At 53.2% G+C, this 13,041-nt stretch overlaps 1 protein-coding gene across 1 annotated transcript in view; it reads left to right on the forward strand.

Moving 5' to 3' along the window:
* DNAAF5 (dynein axonemal assembly factor 5) overlaps positions 1-13,041 on the forward strand; it is a 134,169-nt gene that overhangs the window by 12,133 nt on the left and 108,995 nt on the right. The window contains exon 3 of the mRNA XM_075319758.1: positions 1,374-1,498. Coding sequence (XP_075175873.1) covers positions 1,374-1,498 — 125 coding nt within the window. The remainder of the gene's footprint in view (positions 1-1,373; positions 1,499-13,041) is intronic.

Below are 13,041 nucleotides of genomic sequence, written 5' to 3' on the forward strand. Positions count from 1 at the left end.
AGCTGGCTGAAGGCCGCAAAGCCTGTAGTCAGGTGACTGGATTGTCCCAAGCTGGATTCCTTCCTTAGGTAGTCCTTGATATCACAGCCAAATCCTTGCATTTGATGCTTAAGTCCATGTAGTATTATAATCCAGGTTCGGTTATGGCTTGCCAATCGGATCCGCAGATCCTAGATTGTTATCATGTAGTAAGAGTCTAGCCGGGCAATGGACAGTCCTCCTTCTTATACCCCTGAGCTCTCCATTCAGACCATTGGGGTCTTCACGATTGGTGGATAAGACTGGACTCTTATTGGCTAGATTTCAAGCCGTATACAAAATATCCAGAGACTCCTATGTAGAGACAGGTAAGTTACATCACTTCTAGTAATGCACTTAGTAATACAATGGGAAGTTCGTATAATTGATTTATCTGGGTGTCTGACCTTCATTAGCCAAGGCAATTACATGAGTCTACAAGAGTCTTGTAGAAACAATGAGGGGCTTATCCCCTGTCTATAAACAACTATGGTCATGTCTGGCTGAATTTAAGAAATTTAACCCATGCTAGGCACTGACAGTCCATGTCATCACATTAAGTTTCACAGGGTATTCCCATTATTGAAAGTTATTACCTATCCAAAGGTTAGGTGACAACTTCCAGAGTAGTTGAGGTCCCATTTTTTTCCCCATCTCCAGACAGAGACTTCTCCATTCATCGGTCGTAATGAGGTAATGCTTCTCCGGTGGCAGATTCCTTTAAGAATGTGAAGTGCGGGCCTTTCAGGTTCTTACAGCGGCAGTATAATGTGAGTATTCCCAGCCATTGTACAGCCGGGCTCCGCATTCCTCCCCACGCATCTCTGTAAAGGTTGTGATGGGTCTGTTGTCACAGATTTCTCACTCGTTAGATTGGTCCGCTCATAGTGTGTGGGATGAAGCCGCGCTCGCCAAAGAGGAAGCTCTTCAGTAGGATGGTTGGCATAACAAGCCCTAGATGCCAGCAAATACCTTTCACTCCCATCCAACAATTTCATCATTAAGTTTTTCAATCAAAACAAGCTGTTATTTGGTGCTAGAAGCATAGACTGTTAATTGGGGACAATCACTTTCCATTAACGACGCTCTTTCCTGGAAGAAAACCAAGACTTTCACGTCCAGCACTGACACGTTAAAGGGACACATTGCCATTTTCAGAAATTGGTTGATTGTGTCAAGTGCGGGTCTATAGGATCGGACAGGAAATGAGCAACCTACCTATATCCAATGCAGACCCAAATATGGGGGCCCACGGGATTACATGTAGAGGGTTGTGTTATTATCTTGCATTTTTGGAGAAAGTATACATACCTGGACATTTCTACATCTATGTTTTCTTGATGTTTATTTTGCAGGTTCGCCTTGCTGTTACTACGGTGGTGGGCACCTGGCTTTTGGAGCTCAGAGAACGATATTCCTATTTCCATAAACTAATACCTCTTCTGCTGAGCAGCGCTACCGATGAGATCCCAGACATCAAGTAGGTTATTAAATATTCACATAGAATAATTAAAAGCTATGAAATATGTTACCACTGAAAGATTGAAGACTTAAAGGTAAGAGTGCTATAAAGCAAGTAAAAGATGATCAGCAGCAGGACTCCCTTCCAAAAGAGTATCAATGACGAAATCTTAAAGGGGTTGCTCGTTCCTTTGCTTAAAGTCTGCAGCCACTCTGAGCGGTGACCTCATTGAGTTCACTTGAGGTCACAGTTGGTGGCTCACCCGATACCCCAGCTGTGACCTGAGGTGAACTCAGTGACCTCACCTCAAAGGAGGTAATTGAACTCAATGCTGATGTCAGGATCATGTGATGAGCGGAGCTCAGCATAGAAATGATGTTGAAGAAAAAAAAATTATAAAGACATTTGAAAAATGTAATATTTTTAATCTGTGTAAATAAAATTTCTTTGTCGCTCCATTGGGAGACCCAGACAATTGGGGTGTATAGCTTCTGCCTCCGGAGGCCACACAAAGTATTACACTTAAAAGTGTAAAGCCCCTCCCCTTCTGCCTATACACCCCCCCCGTGCATCACGGGCTCCTCAGTTTTTATGCTTTGTGCGAAGGAGGCACACATGCACGCATAGCTCCACAATTTAGTCAGCAGCAGCTGCTGACTATATCGGATGGAAGAAAAGAGGGCCCATAACAGGGCCCCCGGCATGCTCCCTTCTCACCCCACTCTGGTCGGCGGTGCTGTTAAGGTTGAGGTACCCATTGCGGGTACATAGGCAGGAGCCACATGCTGTTTTCCTTCCCCATCCCTTCTGGGCTCTGGGTGAAGTGGGATCCTAGTCGGTCTCCAGGCACTGGGACCGTGCTCCCTCCGCAGCCCCTGGGGAATCTGCTGGACAGGAGCCGGGTATCGTCAGGGACAAGGCCCTGCTACTGTGAGGTACTCTGTGTCCCCTTGGGGACGGCGCATGGAGCGCTTGTGTTATACACGCTGCAGCACTGCTGGGTGTGTTAGTGCGCCGGGACTACCGCGCTGGCCGCGCTTGATTGCCGGCCGCGCTTATAACTTTAGTCCCCGGCTTCTGCGGCCTAGTACCGCATACTCCCGCCCCCGGGCCTGCCAGTCAGGGGAAGGGCGGGACGCTGCACTGGACGTCAGCGCTGAGGGCTGGAGCATACTTTGTATCCTCCTCCCCCCTCACTGAGCACCGTGGGGCACCAGATTCCCGCACTTTCTAGGGCACGCCCACGGCCCCCTCCTCCTCACAGAACGCCGGCAGCCATTCCTGTCAGCACATCTGAAGCTGGAGAGGAGAGACAACACGGCTCTGGGAGGCCCAGGCAGGGAATCTGGTGGTCACACAACCGCTTTGGGCGGTCGGTAAGCCGCACCTGTTACTAGGTGCTGGCCCCCTTGGGTGCCGAAGTGTGTATATATATATATGCTTATATGCTATACATTTACTCTGTACGGTCGCACTGTTGGTTTTTGGCTATATACCCTCCCGGATTGTACTCAGAGGAGACAACAGCATGTCGTCCGCAAAAAGCAAGGGTGCCAAAGCACAGGCTTACTTTGCAACCTGTACCTCATGTGCGGCTATGCTACCGGCAGGTTCCACCTACCCTCATTGTGTGCAATGCTCGGCCCCTGTGGCACTTACTCAGCCGGAGCCCCTGCCACTGGTGGCCCAGGTGGAACCACCTGCTACCACTGTCCAGGTGACAGGGACGGAGTTTGCAGTATTCGCTGACAAACTTTCTGAGTCTATGGATAAATGGTCTGCTAAGATACTAGAAGCCTTGCAGTCCACACCGGTAACACAGGCCCCGGGCACTGTTGAATCATTGACCCCAGGCCCCCCTAGGTTGGAGCAGCAAAGTGCTCCTGGGGTGACTCATAGGTCCCAAGGTGAGGTCTCCGACACGGACCGCAGTCCCAGACCGCCTAAGCGGGCTCGCTGGGAGCTTCCCTCGACTTCATCACACTGCTCAGGGTCTCAGCAGGAGGACTCTCTAGAGGATGAAGCGGAGGTGGCAGATCAGGATTCGGATCCTGAGGCCGCTCTCAACCTAGATACACCTGAAGGAGACGCCATAGTGAATGACCTTATAGCGTCCATCAATCAGGTGTTGGATCTTTCTCCCCCAGCTCCTCCAATTGAGGAGTCAGCTTCTCAGCAGGAGAAATTCCGTTTTAGGTTTCCCAAGCGTACAATGAGTACGTTTCTGGATCACTCCGACTTCAGAGAGGCAGTCCAGAAACACCGAGCTTGTCCAGATAAGCGCTTTTCTAAGCGCCTTAAGGACACACGTTATCCCTTCCCCCCTGACGTTGTCAAGGGTTGGGCTCAGTGTCCCAAGGTGGATCCTCCAGTCTCCAGACTGGCGGCTAGATCCATAGTTGCAGTGGAAGATGGGGCTTCACTCAAAGATGCCACTGACAGACAGATGGAGCTCTGGTTGAAATCCATCTATGAAGCTATCGGCGCGTCCTTTGCTCCGGCATTCGCAGCCGTATGGGCACTCCAAGCTATCTCAGCTTGTCACTCGCAGATTAATGCAGTCACACGTGCCTCTGCTCCGCAGGTGGTGTCCTTAACCTCTCAGGCGTCGGCGTTTGCGTCCTACGCCATTAATGCTATCCTGGACTCTGCGAGCCGTACGGCGGTAGCATCCGCCAATTCGGTGGCAGTCCGCAGGGCCATGTGGCTACGTGAATGGAAGGCAGACTCTGCTTCCAAAAAGTTCTTAACCGGTTTGCCATTTTCTGGCGACCGCCTGTTTGGTGAGCGATTGGATGAAATCATTAAACAATCCAAGGGAAAGGACTCATCCTTACCCCAGTCCAAACCAAACAGACCTCAACAACGGAAGGTACAATCGAGGTTTCGGTCCTTTCGGCCCGCGGGCAGGTCTCAATTCTCCTCGTCCAACAGGCCACAGAAGGGTCAGAGGAACTCCGATTCATGGCGGTCTAAGTCACGTCCTAAAAAGACCGCCGGAGGAACCGCTCCCAAAGCGGCCTCCTCATGACTTTCGGCCTCTTCAAACCGCATCCTCGGTCGGTGGCAGGCTCTCCCGCTTTTGCGACGCCTGGCTGCCACAGGTACAAGACCGTTGGGTGAGAGACGTTCTGTCTCACGGTTACAGGATAGAGTTCAGCTCTCGTCCTCTGACTCGATTCTTCAGAACATCTCCGCCCCCCGAGCGAGCCGATGCTCTTCTTCAGGCGGTGAGCACTCTGAAGGCAGAAGGAGTGGTGATCCCTGTTCCTCTTCAGCAACAGGGTCACGGTTTTTACTCCAACTTGTTTGTGGTGCCAAAAAAGGACGGATCTTTCCGTGCCGTTCTGGACCTCAAACTGCTCAACAAACACGTAAAAACCAGGCGGTTCCGGATGGAATCGCTCCGCTCTGTCATCGCCTCAATGTCCCAAGGAGATTTCCTAGCATCAATCGACATCAAAGATGCTTATCTCCACGTACCGATTGCACCAGAGCATCAGCGCTTCCTGCGTTTCGCCATAGGGGACGAACACCTTCAGTTCGTGGCACTGCCTTTCGGCCTGGTGACAGCCCCACGGGTTTTGACCAAGGTCATGGCCACAGTGGTAGCAGTCCTACACTCTCAGGGACACTCGGTGATCCCTTACTTAGACGATCTGCTTGTCAAGGCACCCTCTCGAGTTGCATGCCAACACAGCCTGAACTTTGCTCTGGAGACTCTCCAGAGATTCGGGTGGATCATCAATTTCCCAAACTCAAATCTGACACCGGCCCAATCACTGACATATCTTGGCATGGAGTTTCATACTCTCTCAGCGATAGTGAAGCTTCCGCTGGACAAACAGCGTTCACTACAGACAGGGGTGCAATCTCTCCTTCAAGGCCAGTCACACCCCTTGAGGCGCCTCATGCACTTCCTAGGGAAGATGGTGGCAGCAATGGAGGCAGTTCCTTTTGCGCAGTTTCATCTGCGTCCACTTCAATAGGACATTCTCCGCAAATGGGACAGGAAGTCGACGTCCCTCGACAGGAACGTCTCCCTTTCTCAGGCAGCCAAAGCCTCCCTTCGGTGGTGGCTTCTTCCCACTTCATTGTCGAAGGGGAAATCCTTCCTACCCCCATCCTGGGCGGTGGTCACGACGGACGCGAGTCTGTCAGGGTGGGGAGCGGTCTTTCTCCACCACAGGGCTCAGGGTACCTGGACTCAGCCAGAGTCCTCCCTTCAGATCAATGTTCTGGAGATAAGGGCAGTGTATCTTGCCCTAAAGGCGTTCCAGCCGTGGCTGGAAGGCAAGCAGATCCGAATTCAGTCGGACAACTCCACCGCGGTGGCATACATCAATCACCAAGGCGGAACACGCAGTCGGCAAGCCTTCCAGGAAGTCCGGTGGATTCTGCTGTGGGTGGAAGCCACAGCCTCCACCATATCCGCAGTTCACATCCCGGGCGTAGAAAACTGGGAAGCAGACTTTCTCAGTCGCCAGGGCATGGACGCAGGGGAATGGTCCCTTTACCCGGACGTGTTTCAAGAGATCTGATGCCGCTGGGGGATGCCGGACGTCGACCTAATGGCGTCCCGGCACAACAACAAGGTCCCGGCATTCATGGCACGGTCTCAAGATCACAGAGCTCTGGCGGCAGACGCATTAGTTCAGGATTGGTCGCAGTTTCAACTGACTTATGTGTTTCCTCCTCTGGCACTGCTGCCCAGAGTGTTACGCAAGATCAGGTCCGACTGCCGCCGCGCCATCCTCGTCGCTCCAGACTGGCCGAGGAGGTCGTGGTACCCGGATCTGTGGCATCTCACGGTGGGCCAACCGTGGGCACTACCAGACCGACCAGACTTGCTGTCTCAAGGGCCGTTTTTCCATCTGAACTCTGCGGCCCTCAACCTGACTGTGTGGCCATTGAGTCCTGGATCCTAGCGTCTTCAGGATTATCTCAAGAGGTCATTGCCACTATGAGACAGGCCAGGAAACCAACGTCCGCCAAGATCTACCACAGGACGTGGAGGATATTCTTATCCTGGTGCTCTGATCAGGGTTTTACTCCCTGGCCATTTGCCTTGCCCACTTTTCTTTCCTTCCTTCAATCCGGATTGGAAAAGGGTTTGTCGCTCGGCTCCCTTAAGGGACAAGTCTCAGCGCTCTCTGTGTTTTTTCAGAAGCGCCTAGCCAGACTTCCACAGGTACGCACGTTCCTGCAGGGGGTTTGTCACATAGTCCCTCCTTACAAGCGTCCGTTAGAACCCTGGGATCTGAACAGGGTGCTGATGGCTCTTCAGAAACCACCTTTCGAGCCAATGAAGGATATTTCTCTTTCACGCCTTTCGCAGAAAGTGGTCTTCCTAGTAGCAGTCACATCACTTCGGAGAGTGTCTGAGCTAGCAGCGCTGTCATGCAAAGCCCCTTTCCTGGTGTTTCACCAGGACAAGGTGGTTCTGCGTCCGGTTCCGGAATTTCTCCCTAAGGTGGTATCCCCTTTTCATCTCAATCAGGATATCTCCTTACCTTCTTTTTGTCCTCATCCAGTTCACCAATGTGAAAAGGATTTGCACTTGTTAGATCTGGTGAGAGCACTCAGACTCTACATTTCTCGTACGGCGCCCCTGCGCCGCTCGGATGCACTCTTTGTCCTTGTCGCTGGCCAGCGTAAAGGGTCACAGGCTTCCAAATCAACCCTGGCTCGGTGGATCAAGGAACCAATTCTCGAAGCCTACCGTTCTTCTGGGCTTCCGGTTCCCTCAGGGCTGAAGGCCCATTCTACCAGAGCCGTGGGTGCGTCCTGGGCATTGCGGCACCAGGCTACGACTCAGCAGGTGTGTCAGGCGGCTACCTGGTCGAGTCTGCACACTTTCACGAAACACTATCAGGTGCATACCTATGCTTCGGCAGATGCCAGCCTAGGTAGGCGAGTCCTTCAGGCGGCGGTTGCCCACCTGTAAGAGGGGGCCGTTTTACGGCTCTATTACGAGGTATTATTTTACCCACCCAGGGACTGCTTTTGGACGTCCCAATTGTCTGGGTCTCCCAATGGAGCGACAAAGAAGAAGGGAATTTTGTTTTTCTTCGGCGCTCCATTGGGAGACCCAGACGATTGGGTGTATAGCACTGCCTCCGGAGGCCACACAAAGCATTACACTAAAAAGTGTAAGGCCCCTCCCCTTCTGGCTATACACCCCCAGTGGGATCACTGGCTCACCAGTTTTCTGCTTTGTGCGAAGGAGGTCAGACATCCACGCATAGCTCCACTGTTTAGTCAGCAGCAGCTGCTGACTATGTCGGATGGAAGAAAAGAGGGCCCATACTAGGGCCCCCAGCATGCTCCCTTCTCACCCCACTTTATGTCGGCGGTGTTTGTTAAGGTTGAGGTACCCATTGCGGGTACGGAGGCGGGAGCCCACATGCTGTTTTCCTTCCCCATCCCCCTGAGGGGCTCTGAGGAAGTGGGATCTTACCGGCCCCCAAGCCCTGAGGCCGGGCTCCATCCACAGACCCATGGAACCTGCTGGATACGGAGCTGGGTACCGTTCAGGGACAAGGCCCTGCGACATTAAGGTACTCTGTGTCCCCGTATGTACAGGCCGCGCACACTCCAGACTTGCTGGGTGTGCTAGTGCGCCGGGGACAGTAGCGCTGCGCGCTGGGGTTACAGTCACTACAGTTTTTCTGAGTGACTTTATGTGTTGGGGACTGCCGCGCCGGCCGCTCCCAGAGCGGCGGCGCAGTTGCGACTTGTAGTGCGCCGGGGACTTAGCGACGACCGTGCTTTTACGACGGCGTCGCTTATAAATTTAGTCCCCGGCTTCTGCGGCCTAGCTCCGCTTCGTTCCCGCCCCCACCCTGTCAATCAGGGCAAGGGAGAGACGCTGTACGATTAAGCAGCGACGAGGGCTGGAGCCTTATTTACATGCTCCAGCCCTCTCACTGAGCACAGTGGGACGCAGGTTTCCCGTTTTTTGTCTGCACACGCCCAGGGCCCGCCCCTCTCCACAGGACGCCGGCAGCCATTCACCACATGCAGTCTGGCTGGAGAACGGACACAGGCTCTGGGAGACCCAGACAAGGGATTTCTGGCGACCACACACCCGCGTTAAGCGGGCGGTAAGCAGCACTTAAGTGCTGGCCCCACTTGTGCCACAGTGTTATATTTGTGTACTTTTTTCTCTGTACCATATATATATATATATATATATAGTTGCACTGTAAGGTCGCTTCTTGGCTGTATACCCCAATTGCTCTGAGGAGACGACAACATGTCATCTGCAAAACGCAAGGGTGCCAAGACACAGGCTGTGAGCGCTGCTTGTGCCGCTTGTGGGGCTGATCTACCGGCAGGTTACAATGACCCCCATTGTGTGCAATGTTCGGTCCCTGTGCCACTTCGTCAGCCGGAGTCTATGGTGGTAGTGGCCCAGGCAGAGTCGCCGGTGAACCCTGTCCCGGTGACGGGGACAGAGTTTGCAGTTTTTGCTGACAGGATGTCTGTCACTATGACAAAAATCCTAGAGACCTTGCAGGCCAGGCCAGTTACTCAGTCCATGGACACTGCTGCGGCAATGTTCCCCGGTCCCCCTCAGTTGGAGTTAATCCGTGCTTCAAGGGGGTCCCAGGCATCTCAGCCTGACGGCTCTGATTCAGATGACAGTCCCAGACAGCCTAAGCGTGCTCGCTGGGAGAGACCCTCCACGTCATCACGTGGATCAGGGTCTCAGCGAGAAGAGTCTCTACATGATGAGACAGAGGAGGGGGATCAGGAGTCTAATCCTGAAACCGCTCTCAATCTGGATACTCCTGATGGTGACGCCATGGTAAATGACCTTATAGGGGCCATCAATAGTCTATTGGAAATTTCTTCCCCTGCCCCTTCTGCAGAGGAGGCAGCTGCACAGCAGGAGAAGTTCCATTTCAGGTATCCCAAGCCTAAACTGAGTACTTTTCTGGATCACGCTGACTTCAGAGAATCAGTCCAGAAACACCATGCTTACCCAGATAAGCGTTTCTCCAAACGTCTTAAGGATACACGTTATCCCTTTCCCCCTGACGTGGTCAAACGCTGGACCCAGTGTCCAAAGGTGGACCCCCCAATCTCCCTGCTTGCGGCTAGATCCATAGTTGCAGTGGAGGATGGGGCTTCACTTAAAGATGCCAATGACAGACAGATGGACCTTTGGTTAAAGTCTGTCTATGAAGCTATCGGCGCGTCGTTTGCTCCAGCATTCGCGGCCGTGTGGGCACTCCAAGCTATTTCAGCAGGCCTGGCACAGGTGGACTCTATCATATGTCCAGCAGTGCCGCGAGTAGCGTCCCTAACCTCGCAAATGTCTGCGTTTGCGACTTACGCTATCAACGCTGTCCTGGACTCTACAAGCCGTACCTCAATTGCGTCTGCCAACTCTGTTGTCTTGCGCAGAGCCTTGTGGTTAAAGGAATGGAAAGCGGATTCTGCTTCCAAAAAATGTTTAACCAGCTTGCCACTATCTGTAGATAGATTGTTTGGTGAACAATTGGCTGAAATCATTAAGCAATCCAAGGGTAAGGACTCCTCCTTACCCCAGCCCAGATCAAGCAAACCTCAACAGAGGAAGTGGCAGTCGAGGTTTCGGTCCTTTCGAGGCTCCGGCAAGACCCAATTCTCCTCGTCCAAAGGGACTCAGAAGGAGCAAAGGAGCTCAGATTCCTGGCGGGCTCATTCACGCCCCAAGAAAGCAACCGGAGGAACCGCTTCCAAGGCGGCTGCCTCATGACTTTCGGCCTCATCCCGCCGCATCCTCGGTCGGTGGCAGGCTCTCCCGCTTTTGCGACATTTGGCTGCCACAGGTCAAAGACCGGTGGGTAGCAGACATTTTGTCTCACGGGTACAGGATAGAATTCAGTTCTCGTCCTCCGCCTCGGTTCTTCAGAACCTCCCCACATCCCGACCGAGCAGATGCCCTTCTGCAGGCGGTGTGCTCACTAAAAGCAGAAGGAGTGGTGATCCCTGTTCCTCTGCAGGAACAAGGGCAAGGTTTTTACTCCAATCTCTTTGTGGTTCCAAAAAAGGACGGCTCGTTTCGTCCTGTTCTGGACCTAAAGCTGCTCAACAAGCATGTGAACGCCAGGCGGTTCCGGATGGAATCCCTCCGCTCCGTCATTGCCTCAATGTCTCAAGGAGATTTCCTTGCATCAATAGACATCAAGGATGCTTATCTCCACGTGCCGATCGCTACAGAGCACCAACGTTTTCTACGTTTCGTAATAGGAGACGACCATCTCCAGTTCGTAGCTCTGCCATTTGGTCTGGCGACAGCCCCACGGGTTTTCACCAAGGTCATGGCGGCAGTGGTAGCAGTCTTGCATTCTCAGGGTCATTCGGTGATCCCTTACTTAGACGATCTACTTGTCAAAGCACCCTCTCAAGAGGCATGCCAACACAGCCTGAATGTTGCGCTGGAGACTCTCCAGACTTTCGGGTGGATCATCAACTTTTCAAAGTCCAACCTGGCACCGACTCAATCACTAACGTATCTTGGCATGGAGTTTCATACTCTCTCAGCGATAGTGAAGCTTCCGCTGGACAAGCAGCGGTCACTACAGACAGGGGTGCAGTCTCTCCTTCAGGGTCAGTCGCACCCCTTAAGGCGCCTCATGCACTTCCTAGGGAAGATGGTGGCAGCAATGGAGGCAGTCCCGTTCGCGCAGTTTCATCTGCGCCCACTTCAATGGGACATTCTCCGCCAATGGGACGGGAAGACAACTTCCCTAGACAGGAAAGTCTCCCTTTCTCAGACGGCCAAGGACTCTCTGCAATGGTGGCTTCTTCCCACCTCATTATCACAGGGAAGATCATTCCTGCCCCCATCCTGGGCAGTAGTCACGACAGACGCGAGTCTGTCAGGGTGGGGAGCAGTTTTTCTCCACCACAGGGCTCAAGGGACGTGGACTCAGCAGGAGTCCACGCTTCAGATCAATGTTCTGGAAATCAGGGCAGTGTATCTTGCCCTATTAGCCTTCCAGCAGTGGCTGGAAGGACAGCAGATCCGAATTCAGTCGGACAACTCCACAGCGGTGGCATACATCAACCACCAAGGAGGGACACGCAGTCCGCAAGCCTTCCAGGAAGTCAGGAGGATTCTGATGTGGGTGGAGGAAAGAGCATCCACCATATCAGCAGTTCACATCCCGGGCGTAGGAAACTGGGAAGCAGACTTCCTCAGTCGCCAGGGCATGGACGCAGGGGAATGGTCCCTTCACCCAGACGTGTTTCAGGAAATCTGCCGCCGCTGGGGGGTGCCGGACGTCGACCTAATGGCGTCGCGGCACAACAACAAGGTCCCGACCTTCATAGCGCGGTCTCGCGATCAAAGAGCTCTGGCGGCAGACGCCTTAGTGCAAGATTGGTCGCAGTTCCGGCTCCCTTATGTGTTTCCACCTCTGGCACTCTTGCCCAGAGTGTTACGCAAGATCAGATCCGATTGCGGCCGCGTCATACTCGTCGCACCAGACTGGCCGAGGAAGTCGTGGTACCCGGATCTGTGGCATCTCACGGTCGGCCAACCGTGGGCACTTCCAGACCGTCCAGACTTACTGTCCCAAGGGCCGTTTTTCCATCGGAATTCTGCGGCCCTGAACCTGACTGTGTGGCCATTGAGTCCTGGATCCTAGCGTCTTCAGGATTATCCCAAGGAGTCGTGGCCACCATGAGACAGGCTAGGAAGTCCACTTCTGCTAAGATCTACCACAGAACGTGGAAGATTTTCTTATCCTGGTGCTCTGCACAAGGAGTATCCCCCTGGCCATTCGCGTTACCTGTTTTCCTTTCCTTCCTGCAATCTGGGTTGGAAAAGGGCTTGTCGCTCGGCTCCCTTAAAGGGCAAGTCTCGGCACTATCCGTGTTTTTTCAGAAGCGTCTAGCACGACTTTCTCAGGTACGCACGTTCCTGCAGGGGGTATGTCATATCGTACCTCCGTACAGGCGGCCGTTAGATCCGTGGGATCTAAACAAGGTCCTCGTTGCTCTCCAGAAGCCGCCTTTCGAGCCTCTGAGGGATGTGTCACTTTCTCGACTCTCACAGAAAGTGGCCTTTCTGGTAGCGGTCACGTCTCTTCGGAGAGTGTCTGAACTAGCAGCGCTGTCATGCAAAGCTCCTTTCCTGGTTTTCCACCAGGACAAGGTAGTGCTGCGCCCCATTCAGGAGTTTCTCCCTAAGGTGGTATCCTCTTTTCATCTTAATCAGGATATTTCCTTGCCTTCTTTTTATCCGCATGCAGTTCATCGGTATGAAAAGGATCTGCATTTGTTGGATCTGGTGAGAGCACTCAGAATCTACATTTCCCGCATGGCGCCCCTGCGCCGCTCGGATGCACTCTTTGTCCTTGTCGCTGGTAAGCGCAAGGGGTCGCAGGCTTCCAAGGCCACCCTGGCTCGATGGATCAAAGAACCAATTCTTGAAGCCTACCGTTCTGCTGGGCTTCCGGTTCCATCAGGGCTGAAGGCCCATTCTACCAGAGCCGTGGGTGCGTCCTGGGCATTACGACACCAGGCTACGGCTCAACAGGTGTGCCAGGCAGCTACCTGGT

This window comes from Anomaloglossus baeobatrachus, chromosome 7 (assembly GCF_048569485.1).
Source record: "Anomaloglossus baeobatrachus isolate aAnoBae1 chromosome 7, aAnoBae1.hap1, whole genome shotgun sequence".
NCBI lineage: Eukaryota > Metazoa > Chordata > Amphibia > Anura > Aromobatidae > Anomaloglossus > Anomaloglossus baeobatrachus.